The 25,271-nt window shown below is 41.1% G+C and overlaps 1 protein-coding gene across 1 annotated transcript in view; it reads right to left on the bottom strand.

Annotated features, from left to right (window-relative positions):
* The window catches only part of C6H14orf39 (chromosome 6 C14orf39 homolog), a 52,710-nt gene extending 28,533 nt beyond the window's left edge, over positions 1 to 24,177 (bottom strand). Inside the window, exons 1-7 of the mRNA XM_075130058.1 lie at positions 24,081 to 24,177; positions 22,051 to 22,297; positions 20,407 to 20,414; positions 19,770 to 19,826; positions 19,143 to 19,199; positions 16,163 to 16,289; positions 9,260 to 9,349 (exon numbers count right to left, since the gene is read on the bottom strand). Coding sequence (XP_074986159.1) covers positions 9,260 to 9,349; positions 16,163 to 16,289; positions 19,143 to 19,199; positions 19,770 to 19,826; positions 20,407 to 20,414; positions 22,051 to 22,297; positions 24,081 to 24,177 — 683 coding nt within the window. The remainder of the gene's footprint in view (positions 1 to 9,259; positions 9,350 to 16,162; positions 16,290 to 19,142; positions 19,200 to 19,769; positions 19,827 to 20,406; positions 20,415 to 22,050; positions 22,298 to 24,080) is intronic.
* Positions 24,178 to 25,271: the final 1,094 nt, after the last annotated feature.

The following is a 25,271-nucleotide window of genomic DNA, read 5'->3' as shown; positions in this document are numbered from 1 at the left end:
GAAATCATCTGAGTACACATCCCCAAAATTAAAAAGATACATAGCATCAGTAAAAGAGACCACATTAAAAAATTATTTCATTCTCTAAATTTAAACCAGCAATGTTTGGGAATGCTTTTGTAGGCATTACTACAAACAGAAAATAAACACAATATAGAAAACATGTCATTGGAAGCATTCAGCACAAAAAGTGCTAACATGATCCATATCATCTTTGGCAAACACAGGAAAGAAAAGGAGCGTTGCATAGAAAGGTAATCATCCTGTGTTAAATCAATAAAGGTAAACCATGTTGCAAATGACTAACTTTGGTCTGTTTCTTCATCCTTACAAGTTATTTATAGGATAGATGGCCAATGACAGATCATATCTCCAACTGTCTCATTGGCATGAGTCTTTAATGTATGCCAATAATTTGGCTGAATATATCTCAAGTATTGCAGACCATTTCCATTGCAAATTTTTCAAACTAGGAACTAGTTTAGTTTCTTAAGGCCACCCACAAATAATACAAGTTGTGGGTCTACAGGAAGTTTATACTGTTACAAAGATAAAATTTTCACTAGTACGGCCTTCAAAAATCAATGTAATAAAAAGCAGTGCATATATAGATGCAGAGTTAACAATGCTTTCACATTTCCTCCTATATTTGAAAATTATGAATTAAGCTATGATATTGTCACGGATAGGAGATATTGCCAATACAAAAGAGGACTGGAATATCATACAATGTGATCTGGATGACCTTGTAAACTGGAGTAAAAGAAATGGGATGAAATTTAAGAGTGCAAAGTGCGAGGTCATGCATTGAGAGATTAACAACAAGAATTTTTGCTATAAGCTGGGGACTTATCAGTTGGAAGCAAGAGAGTAGGAGAAAGACTTGGGGGTATTGGCTGATCACAGGATGACTATGAGCCACCAATGTGATGCAGCTGTTAAAAAAAGTAATGCAGTCCTAGCATGCATCAAGCGAGAAATTTCAAGTGGAGACAGGGAAGTGTTAGTACCATTATACTAAGGTGAGATCTCATCTGGACTACTGTGTGCAATTCTGGTGTCCCATCTTTAAGAAAGATGAACTGAAGCGGAAACAGGTGCAGAGAAGAACTACTAGGATGATCCAATGAATAGAAAACCTACTCTATGAGAGGAGACTCAAGAGCTTGGCTTGTTTAGCCTAATCAGAAGAAAGCTAAGGAGAGAGATTATTGTTCTCTATAAATGCATCAAAGGGATAAATACCGAGGGTGGCGTCGGGGGAGAGAAAGTATTTAAGTTAAGCACCAGTGTGGACACAAGAACAAATGGCCATCTACAAGTTTAGGCTTGAAAGTATACAGTTTCTAACCATCAGAGAAGTGAAGTTCTGGAACAGCCTCCCAAGGGAAGCAGTGGGGGTAAAAATCCTATCTGGCTTCAAGGCTGAGTTTGATAAATTTATGGATGGGATGGCATGATGACTGCCTACAATGACATGTAGCTGATCTGCAACTGCTAGCAGCAAGTATCTCCAATGTCTGGTGATGGGACACTAGATTGAGAGGGCTCTGAGTTACTGCAGGCAATTCTTTCCCAGGTGTCTGGCTGGTGGGTTTTGCTCACATGTTCAGGGTCTAACTGATAGCCATATTTGGGGTCGGGAAAGAACTGTCCCCGGAGTCAGATTGGCAAAGACCGTAGGAGGTTTTCGCCTTCCTCTGCAGCATGGGGCACAGGTCACTTGCAGGTTTAAACTAATATGAATGGTGGATTCTCTGTAACTTGAAGTCTTTAAGTTTGAGGACTTCAGTAGTTCAGCCAGAGGTTAGGAGTGGTGGGTGAGATTCTGTGGCCTGCAATGTGCAGGAGGTCAGACTAGTTGCTCATAATGGTCCCTTCTGACCTTAAAGTCTATGAGTCTAAGACTAAAGCTATAAATTGACCCTTCCAGGATTCAAATCTGTGAATCTAGGGAAGCTAGGTATTTCAAATCTGATGTGTAGATCCTTAAGCCTTCCATCTTGTACATGAATAGTTTTGAATCTGGGTTACAAACACATTTTTGATTCACTGAATGTTTCTGGGCTCTGTATCAGATTTGCTGGATGTGACAGTTAGAAAATGTATGTTGGAAAATGTACATCAATAATATTACAAATAATATAAAACACTATTTTGTTTATTATAATAGATGCCCGTAAAAATAAAGATGACTGTAGCAGAACAACAAAATAATTCATTGACAAGCCAATTATTGATTCCCAGAGATATTTTAAAAATTACCGATAAAATAAAAATAAAGAGATTTTGGATAACTCAGAAAACTAAATTGCAAGCTGTTGAAAATAATGTCAGAATACTCGGCCATCCCCACGAATTCTTAGAGGACTACATTTCCCAGAATACCACCAGCCAAATGAATATTTCTGGCAGTATATCCCCAGTAGCCTTGAAAGACTGTCATAGTTTTTAATATTCCTTAAGAATAATCCAAATTTTCAGACTCAGCGATTTAAAGGCTGCCATTTAGTGCATGATACTGCTCCCACTGAAGTCTGGAACAAAACACCCAGTTAACATCAATGGGCATAGATTGGACCCATCAAAAACCTTAAAGTTATATGTATGACTGTCTTCAAATATGTTAAGTGCTATTATAAAGAGGACAGGAATCAATTGTTCTCTGTGTCCTCTAAAGGCAGAACAAGAAGTAATTGGCTTAATCTGCAGCAAGGGAGATTTAGGTTAGATATTAGGAAAAACTTTCTAACTATCAGGATAGTAAAGCTCTGGAATAAGCTTCCAAAAGAGGTTGTAGAATCCCCACCATCGGAGGTTTTCAAGAACACGTTTGACAAACACTTGTCAAGGATGGTCTAGGTTTACTTGGTCCAGCCTCAGCACAGGAGGCTGGACTTGATGACCTCTCAAGGTCCCTTCCAGCCCTACATTTCTATGATTGTTCCTTCTTTCCTGCTTTATATCACTAATTTTCAGACTATTTTTTCAATTCCAAAATTACTTGTACGGACAATAACACTATTAGAGACACTCTCTTAGAATGCAACATTTTTAGAATGGAGAGCCTTCATACGACAAGCCTAATTAAATGTTCACTTTGTAATAACAAAATGCAAATTGACCTAGCCATCTTTTTTTAAAAAATTTCCTCCAACTGTACAAATATGTGCTGAATGCCTCCAGCAGCCAGACTAAGTGGGGCATTCAACACATTAAGTTTTAAATGTGCTTATTTTTCTTTACAAGTTTTATACTTAGAATTTGCTGAATGCCCATCATGTGACTCTGAATCACTCCTCACATACAGCTATAAATGGAATATTTTTTAAATTGTGGACCACTTTTAAAGAATACTTATTAAATCCATTACATTTATTTTATAATTTACAAATAGTCACAATACTTATAATTTGACACAGAAAAATAATAAATTAAATCAAACACTTTTATATTAGAATTGAAACTAGTCAACTAAACAAGCAATTTAAAAGTAATGATTCTCCGGCTTGTCACCTTAAATTAGTGAAAGCTAGAATGGCTTAACCAAAAACTCACCGAAAGCCAGTTTGGACTTGTTTTTCACCAAATACACAGTTCTGAAGAGTAACAAGATAGATAAACTACTAGCTGAGTTAATTAAAGACTATCAGGCACATCATGTTATTTTGGTAATCATAGACTCCACTGGCAAAAAGCACAATTACAACAAGATATGAATTCAGGCCAAAATTTTCAAACTTGAGTGCCTAAACTTAGGTTCCTAAATCTGTATTAAATAGATCTGACCTGATTTGCTGCATTGCTAAGCAACTTCAGCTTCTGCTGATACTCAAGGGAACTTGAAAGCACCTTGAAAAAGAAGCCCAGTTCTACTTAAGGTCTTGTCTACACTGCACAGTTTTGGCAACAAAAATCAGCTTTTGTCAACAAAATAGTGGAGGTGTACACACTTCAATGCTCTGCCCACTGATTTAACTCTCTTGCTACGCCAACAAAATAAAACCACCTCGACGAGAGGCATAGAGCTTTTTGCGGCAAAGTTAGATCAACACAATGTCAATGTAGACACTACGCTTGGTTATGTCACTGTAAATGGCCCCTAGGAGGTATACCCATCCTGACTGCTCTGCTCAGCAGTTCAAACTTTGCTGCCCTGCACCCAGGTACACAGGCATCCGCCCCTCCCCATTTAAAGGTCTGGGAATTTCTGAAATTCCACTTTCTGTGGACTGCTCATATCACATCTTTCCAACTGACCACGGTGGCTCCATGCACTAAACGATCTTCCACCTTGAGTACACTGGAGTTGTTAGATCTACCGGCTTGGTGGGGAGAGAAGGCTGGGCAATCTCAGCTCTGCTCCAGCCATAGGAATTTTGATACCTTTTGGAGGATTTGTCATGGCATGTTGGATAAAGGCTACGAATGGGACAGGCATCAGTGCTGTGAGAAGATCAAGATGCTGAGGCAGGCATATCAGAAGGCAAGGGAGTCAAACCATCACAGAATATCAGGGTTGGAAGGGACCTCAGGAGGTCATCTAGTCCAACCCCCTGCTCAAAAGCAGGACCAATCCCCAATTAAATCATCCCAGCCAGGGCTTTGTCAAGTCACTCTGGTGCTGCACTGAATACTTGCCACTTCTATAAGGAGCCGGACTCTATCCTCGGTGGCGACCCCACCTCCCCCACCAAGAGCCCCGTGGATACTTTGGGGAGTCTGGAGACAGCAGCCAGCTGACTCAACCCCGCGCAACTTCGCGCAGTTCCCATTGTCCGGAACGGCAAACCATGGCCACTGGGAGGCCATAAACAAACTGTCTTGCAGCCGGCCAGTGGATTACTCTGATGGGCCACATACGGACTGCGGGCCGCAGGTTGCCCACCACTGACCTAGACTCCCACCCCGACCCCAGGCGAAACTCACCATGTTTAGGGCATTCCGCCAAGCTGTGTGCTTGCCAAGGGGCAGTGAAAAAGAGGTGTAGTTTACTATTATGATTTAATGCTGTGAGTGCACTAACAATCTTGCCTCTGTTTATTGTTTCTTGTGCTTCTGCAGATGTGCCCTTGAGGGGAACCCTCTACTCTATGGCAGAGTGTGTCCACCAGATAAGGAACCAACCCAGAAGGAGCAAGGAGGACATGTTTCGGGAGGTGCTCCAATCCTCTGATGCTGTAGATCAAGAACAGAGGGTGTGGAGAGCGACAATTAATGAAAACTTTAAAATAGATAGCCAGGACAGGAAGCAGGGCCAGGAGCGAATTTTAGATGGCCAGGAGCAGATGATAAAAGTGATGGAGGCCCAAAAGGAGATGCTGAAATCCCTAATTGTGCAGCAGGAAGAACACATGCGTGCTCCCCCAACTCTCCCTGACCACTCCCCCCACAGCCTATAAAGAACTGATTGCCATGCCCTCCCCAAACTCCTGCCACATATTCCTTGCATCCTCCTGGCCGTACCCTGTTCACTCCACCCCAATTGATAGCTGGAGTTACACACAGCAATGAAAGCCTCCATCAGGAAAATGCTCCTCTCAGTGCTATGTCCCTTTCAAGAAAGCGTTTTTTGCGTGTTGGTTATTGCTGCTTAATAAAAAAATACTCTCTGAAAGATAATCAATCCTTATTTGTCTCCTATACATGGTGGTTGCTGCTGGAATTAATACACAATGGCAACTGGCACATTTGCACACTACAAATCATAGTCAGGAAGCACTGATCAAAATTTTCATTCAAGGCAGCAAGGTAAGAAAACATGGCAGAATGCTTTATAGCAGTGGTTCCCAAACTTGTTCCGCTGCTTGTGCGGGAAAAGCCCCTGGCGGGCCGCACCGGTTTGTTTACCTGCCGTGTCTGCAAGTTCAGTCGTTCACAGCTCCCAGTGGCCGCGGTTCGCTGCTCCAGGCCAATGGGAGCTGCTGGAAGAGGCGGCCAGTATGTCCCTCAGCCTGCGCTGCTTCCAGCAGCTCCCACTGGTCTGGAGCAGCGAACCGCGGCCACTGGGAGCTGCGATCGGCCAAACCTGTGGACGCAGCAGGTAAACAAACCGGTGCGGCCCGCCAGGGGCTTTCCCTGTACAAGCGGCGGAACAAGATTGGGGACCACTGCTTTATAGAAAGACATATTGCTGGTGTGCAGTGTCAAAATGGTGCCTCAAAGCCTCCCTGATTTGAATAGCCCCCCCATTGTGCCCCTCTAATAGCCCTGGTATCTGGCTGCTCAAAATCAGCTGCTAGATGATCTGCCTCCGCATGCCACCCCTGGGGAAACTTTTCGCCCTTAGCCTTACAAATATTATGCAGCACATAGTAGGCCGCTATGACCATGGGAATATTTTCCTCACTGAAGTCTAACCTGCCATAAAGGCAGCGCCAGCAAGATTTTAATCTGCCAAACGCACATTCAACGGTCATTCTGCACCTGCTCAACCTATTGTTGAAGCATTCCTTGCTGTTGTCCAGGTTTCCCGTGTAAGGCTTCATGAGCCATGAGAGTAAGAGGTACACCGGGTCTCCAGGATCACTATGGACATTTCAACATTCCCCACTGGAATCTTCTGGTCTGGAAAGAAAGTCCCTACTTGCAGCTTTCTGGACAGGCCAATGTTCCTGAAGATGCATGAGTCATGCACTTTTCCTGATCACCCTAGGCTGATATCAGTGAAACGACTCCGGTGACCCACAAGCACCTGCAATACCATAGAGAAGTATTCCTTTCTATTGATGTACTCCGTTGCAAGATGGTCCGGGGCCAAAATTGGGATCTACATGCCATCTCTAGCCCCACCACAGTTAGGGATCCCATTGCCACAAAGCCATCTGCTATTTCACGCACATTTCCAAGAGTCACAGTCCTTCATAGCAGGATGCGATTAATGGCCCTGTGCACTTCCATGAACACAACTCCCACGGTGGACTTCCTGACTGCAAACTGATTTGCAACTGACCGGAAGCAGTCCAGAATTGCCAGTTTCCACACAGTGATCACCACATGCTTCTCCAGGGAGAGGGCAGCTCTCATTTTGGGACAGGGCAGGGGTGAGCTCCACACACAGTTCCAGGAAGGTGGCTTTCCAAATATCCTGCAGCCACTGCTCATCATCCCAGACTTGCATAAAGATGCAATCCCACCATTTAGTGCTTGTTTCCCGAGTCCAAAAGCAATGGTCCACTATGTGCAGCTGCTCCATGAATTCTAAAAGTAGTCTGGAATTGTTTCTTTCCATGACACACAGCAAGGCAGTCACCACGGATTCCTGTTCAGATTCGAAGCTCATGAAATACTGCATGATCAGCCATGTCGTGTTCATAACACTGACCACAAGACGGGAGAGCAGTGCAGGATCCATGCATTCAGGCAGAGATGGAAGGGATGCAATATATAGGGGCTGCTGAAAAATATAGATGGAAGGCCATGGAATGATGGGACAGAAAAAATGCATCATGGGACATTAAGCCTCCACCCATGATGCATGCAATCCACTCCACCTTCCCACAACTCTTAGCTGCAGAAGGTGGAAAGTTCCACAATGGGATAGCTACCCGCAGTGCACTGCTCTCACTGTCAATGCTAGAGCGTCAACTGTGAACGCACTCTGCTGACACGTGAAGTGTTGTGTGAACATGCACAACTGATATAATTATAACAGTTTGTAATCGTCAGCGTAACTTGCATCGACTTAACTCTGTAATGTAGATGTAGCCTAAGTACCCAAATATAGATACAGGAGTTTAACTTTTGGGCACTCAGGTTTGTAAATTTTGGCCAGAATCTTACGATCCACGTAAAGAAGTCCTTGATCACATGGAAGTTGTTTTATGCAGCTACACAATTCTTGTCTTCAGAAGGTGTAAGTGTCTCTATTAAGTGAAAGTGAAACCTATGTGGAACACTACTCATTCAATAGTGTGCATAGTCACAACTAACCAGAATCTCATCCCCAGCAAACTTTAACATGGCATCAGAAATGGCCTTCCTGACCTACATCCCCTAATCTTCAAGGCACAATTTTCAATTTGGCATGCTCTTTGGGCACTCTGAAAAATACAGAGCCAAAGTATACAAAAGTTGATTTGACTACGCAATATAATGATCACATTTAAATAGTCACACTAAAGTGAAGCAGAATTATTTTAGTACTTGTAATTACCATTATCTGAATGTGGTGCCCCACTTCACTGGCTTCAGTCAAGTGATGTATCTCATTAAAAAAATGAAAACTGAATGCTTTTTAAAAAGACTACTTGAACTACTTCTCTACAGTAGAACCTCCGAGTTATGAGCACCAGGTTATGAATTGACCAGTCAACCACACACCTCATTTGGAACCAGAAGTATGCAATCAGGCAGCAAAGACCAAAAAAAAAGAAAGCAAATGCTGTCCATTACAGTACTGTTAAACGTAAACTACTAAAAAAAGGGAAATTAAAAAAAAAAAGATTTGACAAGGTAAAAAATTGTTTCTGTGCTTGTTTCATTTATGATTTATTTCAAGATGATTAAAAGCAGCATTTTTCTTCTGCACAGTAAAAAGTTTCAAATCTGTATTAAGCCAATGTTCAGTTGTAAACTTTTGAAAGAACCACCATAATGTTTTGTTCAAAGAATTACGTACATTTCAGTGTTATGAACAACCTCCATTCCTGAGGTGTTTGTAACTCTGAGATTCTACTGTATTATCCTAAAACTATTGACACTACAGTATACTTAGAAATATGTCATAGTGATGACAGATAAGTCACGGCAGGCATCAGGCTAACACTATTTAAATGGTTTCTCATTAGTACTCACTGGTTTTTACCACATATGCCTGCCAAACCTGAAATATTATTGGTCTCTGTTTCAAGGAGGAATTTTTTCCTTAAATTGTATACAGTAGAGCAAGGGTTTGAAATATTCCAATATGTACTTGAAAAGCAGTGAGGAGCTGGAGTCATTTCTAATGAAGGGCCACATTTGACCCTTAATTTTTGTATACTTACATGAAGAGCTGTACAAGCATAAGGATAAAATATGTCCCAAAATTAGTATAAGACAGAACGTTCTGAATATGCATGAACTCATATATCTCTAATGAATATTCTTTCAATTATGAAGGCATTTGTTATTGTCCGGAAAATTGAAAGTATCAATTAAAAAATGATAGCTCCCCTGCAATGCTGTTTGCAGACTTCTACACTTAGCGGCTAGAGTACTTATTATCATTGTTTGAAAGTGTTCTTAACATAAAACAATCTCAAATTCTCATACTTACTTGTCGTTTTCTGTAGTTTCTTGGCAGTTTTTGAGTCGGTTATTCAAATATTCTTCATGCTTGCTAAGAACTACATATGTTGGTTTCCAGCTATGGCACAAGTTAAAAAGTGTATTAATGATTTTTTTTATTTATTAAAAGTCATTTCAGAATTAAGCACATCAAGAAGATTAACAAAATCAATCAATTTAACTGGGGCTAATTCATACGAATTATTCATCTTATTATTTGAAAATCAAGCAAGGATTTTTTCTGTAAAGGTTTTCATATACAGAAATTTGTTTTCCCAAAGCTTTGAGTCCAAAAGCATACATGGCTTAGAAAACCTGCCAGTGATTACTGTTTGATGAGACTCATTTTTTAAAGAAAACACAGGGCTACATTCACAAAGGGGACATAGGCGTTGCAATGCTAACTCCTAGAAGCCTTCTATGCAGTGGAATTCACAGCTTTGAGTTAGGCATCCAGGCTTCCCATACAATGCATGGGGAAAGTTGGCACCTAAGAAAGGGATTTGCAGAAGCCACCAAGCTGAGTATGGAGTCCCTCCTGCCTAGGACTGAAATGCAGAGGAAAAAGCCAGGGCTTATGTCAAGGTTCCTCCCCCACTCTGAACTCTAGGGTACAGATGTGGGGACATGCATGAAAAACCTCCTAAGCTTATCTTTACCAGCTTAGGTCAAAACTTCCCCAAGGTACAAAATATTCCACCCGTTGTCCTTGGATTGGCCGCTACCACCACCAAACTAATACTGGTTACTGGGGAAGAGCTGTTCGGACACATCTTTCCCCCCAAAATACTTCCCAAAACCTTGCACCCCACTTCCTGGACAAGGTTTGGTAAAAAGCCTCACCAATTTGCCTAGGTGACTACAGACCCAGACCCTTGGATCTTAAGAACAATGAACAATCCTCCCAACACTTGCACCCCCCCCTTTCCTGGGAAATGTTGGATAAAAAGCCTCACCAATTTGCATAGGTGACCACAGACCCAAACCCTTGGATCTGAGAACAATGAAAAAGCATTCAGTTTTCTTACAAGAAGACTTTTAATAAAAATAGAAGTAAATAGAAATAAAGAAATCCCCCCTGTAAAATCAGGATGGTAGATATCTTACAGGGTAATTAGATTCAAAAACATAGAGAACCCCTCTAGGCAAAACCTTAAGTTACAAAAAAGATACACAGACAGAAATAGTTATTCTATTCAGCACAATTCTTTTCTCAGCCATTTAAAGAAATCATAATCTAACACATGCCTAGCTAGATTACTTACTAAAAGTTCTAAGACTCCATTCCTGGTCTATCCCCGGCAGAAACCAGCATATAGACAGACACACAGACCCTTTGTTTCTCTCCCTCCTCCCAGCTTTTGAAAGTATCTTGTCTCCTCACTGGTCATTTTGGTCAGGTGCCAGCGAGGTTACCTTTAGCTTCTTAACCCTTTACAGGTGAGAGGAGCTTTCCCCTGGCCAGGAGGGATTTCAAAGGGGTTTACCCTTCCCTTTATATTTATGACAGCTTAGGGCCCAGATCTACAAAGAGCCTTAGGTGTCTAACTCCCATTGATCTAGGCCTTACATGACTGACAGGCCAGAGGGAGGCACCTATCTCTGCTCAGGATTCTCAGCCATAAACCCTCTCCTGGAGTTAGGGCTGACCTGGCTTAGATGGAAGGTGGGGAGAGGATGAAGAGATAGACCACTCCCAATGTAACCAAATAGTCCAGTGGTCAGGGAACTCCCCTATGAGGGGGATAAATCAGGTTCAAGTCTCTGCTCCAATGACTATTTAATTAGGTACATAAAGTTGAACAGCTTCAACAGAAGAGATTGAGAGATCTCCACCCCAGAATAGCCAAGAGCATGTGGTTAGGGCAATCACCTAGGACGTAGATAACCTGGGTTCAAGTCCCTAAACTAAATCAAGCAGAGTGGGGATTCAAACCTGTCTCTCCCACACGTTCTAAGTAACGAGTGTCCTAGCTGCTGGGAATTCTGATGCATGCATGTACTCACCACCTGCCTCCCAGCTGTCTTTTGTGCAGGTTAGGCTTGCTCAAGAGCATGCCTACCGGATCAGGTGACACAGACTTGGGAATGCTTAGTTTGAGAATCCCGCCCAAACTCAAGTGTGAGCTAGGCTATCCAGCAGCTCAGTAATGTCAGGACTTTGGTGGCATTGTGCATTCCCACCAGCAGAAACTTAGGCACCTAAGGGGATTTAAGTGGCAGCTGAACAGTGATTTTGTGAATGTGAATGGTACCTAAGTGTTGGACATAGGTGCTTTTGTGAATCTAGCTCCTAGTTTCTTTTTCCAAAGAAAAATCAAACCAGACTACTTGTCTGCACCATCTAAAATAATTAATTGATCTCCAATGTCTTAAGAAAAGAAACCTGACTGACAGGACTAGACAATGAAGTTCTCAAGAACATGGGCTAAATGCATCTTTATAAACTAGCACAAATAAAATCTATCCATAGAAAGGTACAACATGAATGATGCCAGGGATAGCTAATGTCTCAAACCTTGCTCAGTCTCAAACATTACCTGAAAGAATGACCTTTGCGAGTAAGCAGAGAACTCCATCCACATGCTCACTGAACCTCTGGCTTCTCTTAAGGCTAGAAACAAGGGCACCAACTGTAATGCTGATTTTTGAGATGTGGGCCCTGTCATTTGTTAATGGGACTAAGACCACCAAATTAACATATGAGCACCTTTGGTTAGGACTAGAAGAAAAGGAGTACTTGTGGCACCTTAGAGACTAACAAATTTATTTGAACATAAGCTTTCGTGAGCTACAGCTCACTTCATCAGATGCATCCGATGAAGTGAGCTGTAGCTCACGAAAGCTTATGTTCAAATAACTTTGTTAGTCTCTAAGGTGCCACAAGTACTCCTTTTCTTTTTGCGAATACAGACTAACACGGCTGCTACTCTGAAACCTTAGGTTAGGACTATTTGCATACTTTATTATCTTATCGTTAAATTATTTATTGTTATTTATTTCAGTATTAAATTCTTTTTTTTTTTACACTGCCCCTAAATCTTCAGTTTTAAATGTGATGCAGAATTTTGTTTTGAAAATGTAAAACTGCATTGTGAAAGTTCTCAGGGAGGAATCTGGATGTTTTGGAAATCTAGTAGGAAGTTTTTGTGACTTTTGGCACTTAGAAAAACATAGGGGTTGATTTGGAATTGTGAGATAAGCATATCAGTTTCATGTTGCAACTAAAACAGTCATCATGAAGTAGTTAACACTGTGGGCAATTATGTCATTGTAATTAGATTTCAGAGGTAACACCTTAGTGACATAAATGGGGCAGTTCACATCACAAATAGGTATTTATTCACGCTCTGTTTGCAGACAAAGGAAAACAGCATCCCATCCATTTACATTCCCACAATGAAAATTTTCTTAATAACCAGAAAGTTAGAAACTTATTTTTTTAAATGAAAGCAGATATTCTGCTACACAATTCTGCAGCAGGAGTAGATTCTGCAGCAGATTCTGTGGCTCCAGAACAGCAGAGTGAACTTATCCCTGTTGATAGTCGGTAAAATCACAAATTAATTCTTTAAAATATTTTGGACCGTTTCATTTTTTCTTGTGTTAATTGTTTACTAGTTGTAAAAATATTAGGTTAAGGAATATAATCAGTAAAATAGATTATTTTATTCTGAATAATATACATATATCAAGATCCCTGCCTTTCTTTCAAAAAACAATAATATCCATCTATTCAAAGAACTTTCCCAATTTGTATTGTGCTGTATTGTCCCTGCTTGTGTTGTAAGGTCTTTAGGGCAAGATCCTGTAACTTGGCAGAAACTCACTTATTGTACATTGTCATATATACATATACCACTATATAAATAATGTTAAAAATGGAGGATATAACCAAAACCTGAAAAATAGTTGGTTTCATGACTGTTACCAAAATAGTGACTTCAATAATGGCTGATTTAGTGTAATTGCTAGCAAGAAGACAAATATTTAAAGAACAAAGACCTGACATTTAATTTGCTGAACAGGACTGCAAAAACCTTGAATAAGAAATAATATATTCCAGGTGCTGAGAAGACACAAGAAGATATAATCAACATTCACCACAGCATTAAAGTTGCAAATAAAAAGTGAACAAAAATGCAATATCCATCCAGACAACTTAATATTACTGTAATAAATGTTTGATACTATTTATGACTAAAAATGTAATTACAAAATTCCAATTCACTACATGTATTGCAAATTGGGCAAAAAGCCACATTAAAAAAGGGCCAAGTTTTTAAACAGCAGAGACTGATGGTGCACACACAAAAAACCCACTGGCACACAGGGATTGCTGTGACTTTCCTCAATTCAAAAACCAAAACCCCTGCTTTTCTTCTGGAGAAAACAAAATAACACTGAAAAAAAAAACCCAAGAAGCTTTTATTAAATGAAACACAAAATGTTTATTATTAAACTCACTATGCAAGCATATTTATTCCTCAGATATAAAAAAAGACACACTGTTCAAACTGAAGAATTGGAATTCTGAAGTAAAACACAGGAATGCAATATGCAAGACACCAGTCTAACAAGTTAGGCTTATCACTTTCATATTTTCCCTTAAATACTACTACACTGTTACCACATTTATTTGCTTTTCCATCACTCAGCCTATTATAAAGTTTCAACCAAAGCAGTCCAAATATGCTAGAAATACATCTGATTGTTAGTTAGCCAGCAGAATGAGAGTAGAGGTTTTTAAAAACTGATGAAATTCTGGATTGATCTGTCTTGTCTTCTATGATTTTACTTCTACAAGTTCTCTGATGCAACACACTGTGATATAGTCTCCTTCTCAAACAAAAAATTGGGATAAATATCTGGATTTTCAAATTTAAATGCTAGAAGAGAAGGAGGAAGATCAGGATTAGATTCCATCAACCTTGTTTCATCTTCTTCTTTCAGTTCTGGGCTCAACCTTTGTATTTGTGATCACACATGGTGGGTAGGTAATGGAAAAGTTACCTAAGTTTTTCTAAATCATTTTTCAGTTTTGTCCTTGTATGATTCCAGTTCTTTCCTGTTAATTAGATCAAGAAAGATTTCCACAGAGATATGACAATAGGTATCATCCATCTGTAATCTGTCAAAGCTCTCAGAGACCTCCTTTTCTGTAGATTCCATTGTGTAAAATGAATCCAGTGTTGCGTTCAAAGTCTTCTAATACTCAATGCAAATTTCAATATGCTTATGGTCCGTGCTTAATTTGTTTCCAGGGCTTGCCAGGGCTGAGCCCCAGCACCTCTAGGCTTTGCAGTTTATAGCCCCGGCTCCTCTGCGCTTGCCAAGTCAGTTATGAAAGAAAAAAAAAATTGCTTGAGCCCTGGCACCTCTTTCATTACAAATTAAGCACTGCTTATGGTATTTGGATACAAATGTAGAGACTATCTTCTTGAAAGTTCCTCTGAATGTTATTTACAAGCTAGTATATTAATCCTCCTTTTGACGTCAACCAACCATGAGGATGATCTTGAGGAACTTTCACTCTGTATAGCAGGACAGTGGAGGCCAGAGTGTTCCTACTTTCTCAATTATCTTTAAATAGTGTGCTGACCACATTTCAGAAGTTTAGAGGGATTCTAACTGAGCAGATCTCTTATTTCTTTCATTTCATTTTTATTGTCTGAATAAATGGAAAAGGCTTCTTTATTATACTTTTCAATGCATTCTTGAATGCCTTCTTCATCATTTTAAAACACAATATTCTGAAGTTTTCTGAATACATTTTCCTTATATGGACACTGTAGCCACTAACAGGTCACTTCTCATTTTCAACCAATCATCCTGTGTTAATGTCAAAGTTTATTCTTTTTTTTTAGGGCCTGAGCCAAAGCCCACTGAAGATCAATGGATTTTAAATCAGGTCCTTAGTTCCTCCTTTACTTTTGTCTCTATTTCTGTGTCCAGTAGTGGAGCTGAGAATTTAAAACCTGTCTGGAGGAATACATTCAAAGCAAAATGTTTCAATAGTTCATTAAAACTGTTCATTGTGTACTATGTTAGAGGTGAATTGTTAATATAAAAGAAGGCTACAACTTTCCTGTCAAGTTCAAGTCTTTTCCTTTCCCTTTTTTTCATGGCATAATCGCGGCTCAGTATCTAATGACAGTTAATTCCACCAAGTAGTCACCTCCCTTTCTCCAGTCACCAATGACTCCACTCCTTCCCCTTCCTCTCTAGGCTTTTAGATAGTTCTAGCACTAATTTATTCTTTCCTAATAGGCATAACAAGAACTTTCATGTTCTCATCACTTCTCTTTTTACTTACACTTTTCATTCAAAGGCTGAAGTTAAAGCCTAATTTTTCTAGTATCAAAAGTCTTTCAAATATATGTTGTATACTTTTTTATTCCAACATTTTTATTTAAGTAGAAAATATTAACAAAAGAAACAAGATTTTTTTTTATAAAACATCAATTAGGTTACATAGGAGCTAAACCAGGACATTGTACCAGGGAGAATCATAGAATATCAGGGTTGGAAGGGACCTTGGGAGGTCATCTAGTCCAACCCCCTGCTCAAAGCAGGACCAATCCCCAACTAAATCATCCCAACCAGGGCTTTGTCAAGCCTGACCTTAAAAACCTCTAAGGAAGGAGATTCCACCATCTCCCTAGGTAACCCATTGCTTCACCACCCTCCTAGTGAAAAAGTTTTTCCTAATATCCAATCTAAACCTCCCCCTTTGCAACTAGAGACCATTACTCATACACACACTTTTAGACTACTGTTTGGTAAAGCTTCTTGCCACATTAGACTCAGTGACCCTTACACTCCCTTCTAACCCTGTGGTTCTATGGTTACAACCATCTGTAATTAAAAGTTCAGCTTATATCATACTTACACATTGCAATTGTCCTTACTAGTCTTGTTATGCTTGTGCAAATAAACAATTGCATCATTATTGTTGTTTATATTTTCATGTAATCTACAGATTTCATTCTTTCTTTCCACAATACTTGCAGTATATACTGAAATAAAGAATATGTTTATTTTATTTACCATATATCACTCACAACAGACAAAATAATAGACTGGATTTACATAATACTAGGATCTGGCCTTGTGCAGTATCTGGAGTTCTTTGAGATTTGTGTCTCTATGGATGCTCCACTTCAAATGTGCACGTGCCCCTGCACCTTTCATCAAAGATTTTCAGTAGCACAGCAGTCCTTTTGGTCCACACATGCAACCTACACATCCTTGTGCCCCCTACCAAGGATACATAGGATTGCACAGGTGAATTGCCTTCAGTTGCTTCTCTACCGCAAAGTCCCTGAAAGAAAACTCTGAAGCAGAGAGGAAGGAGGACAGATAGTGGAGCACACACAGGGACACACATCTCCTATGAAAGACACAGGGGCATATATGCATGCCTGAAATGGAGCACCCATAGGAACACTACTCGAAGAAGAAACAGTATGTTGTACTAACTGAAATTACCAACAATTACAAGGAAGTATTTGAGGTTAGGCTGATCTAGCAGAAAATTATATTTCATTCACACTGGTCCTCACATAGATTAAAGTGCATGGGCCACAGACTGCTCCTGGAGATGTGAGTCTCCCAGAGTTACATTGGCTTACGTGTTTTGGGAATGTCTCAGGATACAATCCTTTTGGCTAGAAGTAGACAGGAGAATTAATATGATAATACATATCTCCTTAAAAATTATGTCCCAAAACTGTATTTTGGAATATATTCCATCATCTTGGAAACTCTCCAAGTTGGTTCTCTAGAGCGGTGCATTTAGTCAAATGACTCATGTTGCTTAGATGGAAGAGCAGACTGCCTTCAAAGACAGAAGGCACCGAGACCTGGCTGACCTAGCAGCTGAAGATCGGGTAAAATCTTGAAGAAGAGGGACATCAGACAAATCTGAAAAGATTTGGTCTAACCTTTTAGAAACCTTTGATTAATTCCTAGTGGGTGGAAACTGAAATGTTGCTCTTCTCCCCTTCCTTCCTTACCTTTCCCTCGTTTCCCATTTTTTTTTACTTTTTCTGTTCTTCCCTTATTTGTGGGGGGAGGGGTGTCAATAAAATATAAACTGAGGTTTTGCCAGCTGCAGTATTTCTGCATGTTATATACACAAGATTTAATTATAAAATCAGCTCTTAGGGTAGGAATCATCTCAGCACAATCAGGCTCCAATCCTGACTGTGGTATCCAGGTACTACTGTAATATGAATAAGGAATTCCCATTATTCTGTGGTTACATAAATTGGCAGAGAATTTAAATGGATTACATCAACTTAAAATCTAGTCAGTTTTTAAAATTAAGTAAAAAGTAGTTTCACATATTACAGCTTCCTTTGAATCCTCATGTCAGTATTTGTGGGTTTCCATTCACATTTCTCTCCCCTGCTGCTGGGTGAATGACCCACACAAACAGGGGAATGTGACTCTGTTTGTACAGGGGTAACAGTGACATTGACTATAAAGAATAACAAATGAACAAAGCAAAACAAACAAAAAATAGATAAAAATATTAGCAAAATATTTTACTCTAATCTGTTAGTTATAGTCGTCTTAAGTGTTTCTTGTAACAGCAAGTAAACATGTTCAGAAAAAGTGTGATATTTAAGTTGAGGTGCAGATTTAAGTTCCTGTCACATAATTCATAGTATAGCAAAACCTATCTCAAGGGACTGACAAAAACAAGTTGCTTAATGGAGGTGGTCTCCCAATAAAGGTGAAGGAAAACTGTACTCTTCGGCTGACATCAACTGACGTAGCTCCACTGAGAGCAAAGGAGCTTTATTAATTTACCCCAGTTGAGGAACTGCCCCATATGCATTAAGGCTTCTTTAAAGAAGTCTTCTAAGACATGAGGAAGGTCTATAAGAGAGGTTTCATGTAGTTATAATATTTCCAATGTTTTACTTTTGTCTATTCTATCATTTTTAATCTGTATTGTTCTGACCTTCTGCAAAATACAGTAAGCTTTTTGGCACAATTTACTGATAAGGATAGCTGTGGAGAAATAACCTGATGTATTTGTAGATACGTTGGATAAATGATTATATATTGCAGTGAATAGGCTATTTCCTGCAGCTGAGGCTGGGGTTTGCAAGGAGTCTAAAAATTCTGACACCCCCGCCCCCGAAAGGGTAGAAAATAAATGGAGAGAGCCATTATGAATTAACGTGCCACAGGATATCATATCAAGAATCTCTCTCTCTCTCTCTCACACACACACACACACAGTTCAAGTATCTACCCTCACTGATTCAAAACAGAGACTTGAATCTGAGTCTCCCATATCCCACGTGAGCACACTAACCAGGCTATTGGCTGTTCTGGGGTAGGTATCTCTTTCTGGTTTTGACCAGAAATTCCATTTTGGAGAAACATTCCTGACAAAAATTATGTCTAAACTGATAAATTTCAAAAGTTTTGATTTTAACAAAACAGCATTTTCCAACCAATCAAAAAAAAATTCTTCACCAGCTCTAGAAAGAGGCTGGAGAAAACAAGAGAGGCAGGTAGGGGAGATGTTAGAAGCTGAGCAAGGGAAGCTGAGCGGAAGAAGTGCCAGCCAGATGTGAGGAGCTACAGCTGTGTGCCAGCCAACTGGGCAGGGGCAGGTGTTTGAGCAGCATACCCCTGGATGTACAGAAGAAACTGAGCACCACGAGATAATAGTGAAAGGAGAAAGTAAAGGCTGCTGGAGGAATAAGAATAAGAGTAGCTGCAGGCAGCTTTCATTATTCATTCATCCACCCTTTGAGCTCAAAACAGCTCTGATGTACTAGGACTAATGGGTTAAATGCAATACGTTCAAATGTCTGAAAAAAGTCTTATAATGTAAGACTACTCACAATTTATCTGGTGCTTCACATGTTCCTTAGCATAAGAAGTTTTCTCAAGCTGGAAAACTGAAATAAAAATATTCATTTTTTGTTTACTATCATTTTCTAAACAGAAATTGAATGATTAAACAATTAACATTTCACAACACAACTTATTCTTTTTTAATATTATATCTTAGCAAGAGTTACCTATAATTATTATCTCTCCCTACAAATAGCCCAGTTATTAAGTATCTGAGGGGTAGCCGTGTTAGTCTGGATCTGTAAAAGCAGAAAGGAGTCCTGTAGCACCTTATAGATTAACAGACATATTGGCGCATAAGCTTTTGTGGGTGAATACCCACTTCTTCAGATGCATGTCTGAAGAAGTGGGTATTCACCCACGAAAGCTTATGCTCCAGTACATCTGTTAGTCTATAAAGGTGCCACAGGACTCTTTGCCCCAGTTATTAACTAACTCCTAGCACCAACCTCCAACAAAACCCCATACATAACAGAATAAAATAAAGACAAAAATAAAAACTGATTACTTAAATGAAGAATGACTGCTTAAAGTTGAAATCTTCATTATAAATCAGTCCTCACATAAAATATTACTCAATTCCAGAACTCTCAATATAATATATAGTGACCTACCAAGCTCTAGCAGAAGTTTGTCTAAGTTGCTTAAGAGAGTGTCATTCATTGTGTGGACTACAGCAAAAGAAAAAAACAATACAAGGACTTACTGAAAGAAATTCAAAAGCTCATATTAATAGAATAAACAAGACAAAATTATAAGAAAATAAGAGATATTTAAGATAAAAAGAAAATAAATATTTTAAAAACTATAAACTGTCTAAACTGTTTTGATAGAACTCTCACATGTACTTCATTCAAATGGTAATGGACTCCATTATGACTCTGAGCTACGTTGAGGAGAGAAGGAGGTGCATCACCTGAGCAAAGCTGTCTGGAGGAATTATACCTCTAAAACACATATCTACCTTCAGAGGCCTAGGGCAGTGCAGGGAATGGTGCCCCTTGTTATACCTGTACAAAAGTTGCAGCCACTGTTCCCCCCAGTTTAGCCATTCTGTCAAAGGCCATCCCAACAGGGAAGAGGCAACTCCCTGCTCTGTTCACACCTCTTGGAGAAGCTGCAGCATAGTTAAGGCCCCAGTTAGCACGATAAGCAGTAATAAAAACACCATATATTGTACTTGCAATGTATACTTAGGAAATGGCATAATGGATCAGACCAACAGTATGTTTATATACCATCTAGCCTGACTGGGGTCTCTAGGCACCACCATAATACTAATAATAAATACGAATAGTGTAGCCCTATATACTGTCTAACTACTAGCACAGTACAATATTAGATGCTTCAGATAAAGGTGAAAAATACTCATAGTGGATAGCATGGCTATGGGACAAGTTTCTTCTTAATCTCTAGCAGTTAGTGGTTGGATTATGACCTGAAGCACAAGAAATAACATCCCTTACACATATTTATCCTAGCTAGAGTAACTATGGATAGTCCTCATAGTATTCATATGATGCTCTATTCTTTAAAATCCTACTACAATATTAGCCTCAGTAATATCTTGCGGTACTGAGTTCCACAGATTCTTATGTGTTGTGAAAAGTATTTATTTTTATCGGTTTTAACTATGCTGCCTTTAAATTTCATTGGAACACCCCTTGTATGTTATAGGAGATGGTAGCATCACCTACTCTATGCTGCTAATTATTGACTCTTTTATATCTTCTCTTGTACATCTCTCTAAATGTAGTAGTTCTAATCTTTTTTCAATTTATTTTCATATGTCTAATAACTTTTGTTGCCATTCTCCAACCCTTTTCTATTTCTTTCATATACTTTCTGAGATAAGACTGAACATAATATTCAAGGTAAGGGCCATGCCATCTGTTTATGTAACTGCATTATACTTTCAGTATTATTCTCTGTCTCCTTCTTAATACAACCCTAGAATCTTGCAGGGATTTTTTTATCACCACTTTGCCTTAAACAAATGTTTTCACTGAGCTGTCCATAGTGACATATACGTCCTTTTGCTGACGGATTACAATTAATTACAGTTAATGATAGTCCTCATAGTATTCATATGACTACTCATAATTACAGTTAATGTGGCAGAGCAACCATTACTATAGGATACCTTGATTTATGAACTTCCCAACTTTTAACGTTTATATTTTCAAACGAGTATTTCATTAACAAATATTTTCTTTGCATTCATGTGCAATGTCTTCATTAATATCTGTCAGCACAACATATCCCTAAAATCCTCACAAAATCAGAATGATCACTTGATTGACATCCTCTATTTCTGCTGAAATGTGCCAAATAGAAGGATTTTGATGAGGAAGTTTCCCTGGACTGAAAACCGAGTCTACTGTCTGCAAAGCATTAGAAAGAAAATCTTGCAGGCCACCCTGTTGGTTGTGCATAAGCACTAAAATACTAACCATCTTATGCTAAATTCTCAAAGCAGGATAGAAAAGGTGCACCCCCAAAAATGTGTGCCTGGATGCCAGTTGCAGGCCCAAAATTTTACATGTGAATTTTTGCAGGTGCTACTGCTAAGGCTGCATATACTTTTGAGGAGCACTTATTAGGCCCTGTGTTGAAAAATTAGCAGGACATGGTCCACTAAAGAACTTTACAGGCTCTGAAAGAATTTCAGGAACAAGACAGAAGAGATGATGGAGCAAAAAGCTGCTCACAAGCAGCAGGCACCACCTGTGCTTTACCTTTAGGCAGAAGCAACATAAATGTTTGGCACCTAGGGGAGACTCCTCAACACACACATTACCCCAGTCTTCCCGTCAGCAAGACGAGGGAGGAAGACAATGTATAGATACAATCTTCCACCTCCGGCAACTTGAAGCCTCACTTTTATCTAGTGACACCACAATACTGTTCATCTGAGGCCCATGAATTGAGTCCAGCACTGGGGAGACAATGGGGGTTCTGGGCCTTAATGCAGAGTGATAATAAAAGGGAGTAATGGCCTTAAAAAATAAACCTATAGGGAGCCCCCTCACCCAAGGTGTATTGACAAGAGACCCAGGAATGGTGATACTATGGTGGATGCTATAGAAAACCACAACTGGACACAACTCCGGTGTCAAGTGGAGTGCCCCAGGGGTTGGTCCTGGGGCCGGTTTTGTTCAATATCTTCATAAATGATCTGGAGGATGGTGTGGATTGCACTCTCAGCAAATTTGCGGATGATACTAAACTGGGAGGAGTGGTAGATACGCTGGAGGGCAGGGATAGGATACAGAGGGACCTAGACAAATTGGAGGATTGGGCCAAAAGAAATCTGATGAGGTTCAATAAGGATAAGTGCAGGGTCCTGCACTTAGGACGGAAGAACCCAATGCACAGTTACAGACTAGGGACCGAATGGCTAGGCAGCAGTTCTGCGGAAAAGGACCTAGGGGTGACAGTGGACGAGAAGCTGGATATGAGTCAGCAGTGTGCCCTTGTTGCCAAGAAGGCCAATGGCATTTTGGGATGTATAAGTAGGGGCATAGCAAGCAGATCGAGGGACGTGATCGTTCCCCTCTATTCGACATTGGTGAGGCCTCATCTGGAATACTGTGTCCAGTTTTGGGCCCCACACTACAAGAAGGATGTGGATAAATTGGAGAGAGTCCAGCGAAGGGCAACAAAAATGATTAGGGGTCTGGAACACATGACTTATGAGGAGAGGCTGAGGGAACTGGGATTGTTTAGTCTGCAGAAGAGAAGAATGAGGGGGGATTTGATAGCTGCTTTCAACTACCTGAGAGGTGGTTCCAGAGAGGATGGTTCTAGACTATTCTCAGTGGTAGAAGAGGACAGGACAAGGAGTAATGGTCTCAAGTTGCAGTGGGGGAGGTTTAGGTTGGATATTAAGAAAATCTTTTTCACTAGGAGGGTGGTGAAACACTGGAATGCGTTGCCTAGGGAGGTGGTGGAATCTCCTTCCTTAGAAGTTTTTAAGGTCAGGCTTGACAAAGCCTTGGCTGGGATGATTTAATTGGGGATGGGTCCTGCTTTTGAGCAGGGGGTTGGACTAGATGACCTCCTGAGGTCCCTTCCAACCCTGATATTGTATGATTCTATGAACTTCCATGAGAATAAAAATAAAATACAGTAAAAAACCCACCCTCCTACATACTAACAAGACAGAGAAGCAGGTTAAATACCCAGGCCTGCCCCAGCCCTTCTGCCCCCCAGGGCACTATGGGAAGTGAGCTGGGATCATGGGGGTAAATACACCCACCCTTCCCCCCTCGGGGCACGGTGAGGAAGAGATGGTGGGTCACAGGGGTAAATACCCAGGCCTGCCCAAGCCCCTCCCCCCTCAGGGCACTGCTAGGGAGTGAGCTGGGATCACGGGGGTAAATACCCCAGCCCCCCCCCCCCCCCCGCGGGGCACGGTGAGGAAGAGCTGGGGGGGTCACAGGGGTAAATACCCAGGCCTGCCCCATCCCAGGCACTAAACTGAGGGCGGGATCCGGCAGGCGAACACCCGCCCCAGGGCACCGCGGAGAGAGGGGGCTGAGAGCGGTAAGTACCCCGCACCCCCAGGGCAGCTCCCGCCAAGCCGCGGCACCGCCTCAGCGCTGCCACCAAGGCCCGGCCCGCCGCTGCAGAGCGCGGGAAGGAGGCGGGACGGCGGCTGCCCGCAGCCGGGTGAAGGGGGGCACCGAGGGGGGCAGCCGGGCAGGGGCTCTGGACAGAGGACGAGACAAACGGGGGGGCAAGGATCCAGACCCGGGAGTCCTGAGGTTTGGGCGGGATTCCCCTCCCCCATTTTCATCCAAATCTCCCGACCCTTCAGCTCTGCTGGCAGGCGAGCCGCGCCCGAGCCTGGAGCTCTCTCTGGCCCCCGCCCTTTGCTAGCCCTAGGGGCGGCCAAGGCGAGCAGGATCGGACCTACTGACGCCGGTGGCGCTTGCCCGCGGCTTGTCTGCTCCCTTCTTCCCCGGGTGCCCTCTGCCGTCGAGGCCGTGGCAAGAACTGCGGGGCTGCCGGCGACATTTGGTGGGGGGAGTCTTTACATCGGCGCGCCTACCGGCACGCCAGGACCTGAGACGCCCCCCCCCCCCCGACTTTTGGGTTGTCGCGAAAAGACGTTTCTAAGCCTCATGGTTGCACAGGAAAGCCTTGAAAGTGAGGCCTAAAGGTACCTCGGACGGTCTTTTTTTTAAAAGAGTACATACAAAAGAACCCCAAATGCATTATTTTTATTTAAAAACCGCATTATATTTAAGCCAATCTCATTAGTGTGGGGGATCTAACTCCTGTTTTTGAATGCTTGGGGTTGGGATTACTGGGATTGCATCCATTATCAATGCAGCATGCTGCCACACTAGGTATTCAGGTACAAAATCCAGTTCATGTCCTTTGGTTACTGACTGGCACAACTGCAGGATCCTTGGTTGGGAGCACTGCCCCCAGGAAGTCAAAACACCCCATGTAACCCTTCACTGCGGCTTTAACAGGCTCTGGAAGAAGCTGCTTCCAATCCTCCTTGCCAGAGGGAAGGTTGCAATAGCACAGGGTTGTGCTTTGAGTTGTGAATTCTGAAAGAGCTCCACCTGACTGAAAACAAAAGGCAGGACATTTTTCATATGAGCAGGTCAAAAAAGTAAAGATACACGCAGAAGGCTGCACTAACAGAAGGCCTGAACTTGCACTACTTAAGCAGACCAGCTCCCACTAAAGTCACAGTATGCCCATTGTAACAGAAGTTAAGAAAATGCAGGAATAGTCCTCCTACAACATAGCCCGTTGGTTCCAGCCTGTGGAAACCCTGAAAGATCAGCTTCTATGAGTTCCCAAAACAGAAATTCTGTTTTCTTACAGCGAATCTTAAGTAATAAGCAAAAGATAAAAAAATTGGGGGGAGGAATATATTTTGCCTTGAGTACCCTATTCTTATTGCAAGTACTTCAGGAAAAGCAATGAAGATGCTCCATCTACTGGAGAGGTTGTGCAATATATCTCAAAACAAAACAAAAACTGAATAAGTAAACAAAAAAAAATTCCATATTGTACACCTTAATATTTGCTGTTGTCAAGTTATTCCAGGTGTTTCATGCAACTTGTGTAAGATTCATGACCAAGGCAAA

Source organism: Caretta caretta, chromosome 6, assembly GCF_965140235.1.
Source record: "Caretta caretta isolate rCarCar2 chromosome 6, rCarCar1.hap1, whole genome shotgun sequence".
Classification (NCBI taxonomy): Eukaryota; Metazoa; Chordata; order Testudines; family Cheloniidae; genus Caretta; species Caretta caretta.
Note: the sequence above shows the minus strand (reverse complement) of the source record. Positions and strands in the feature narration are given on the sequence as shown.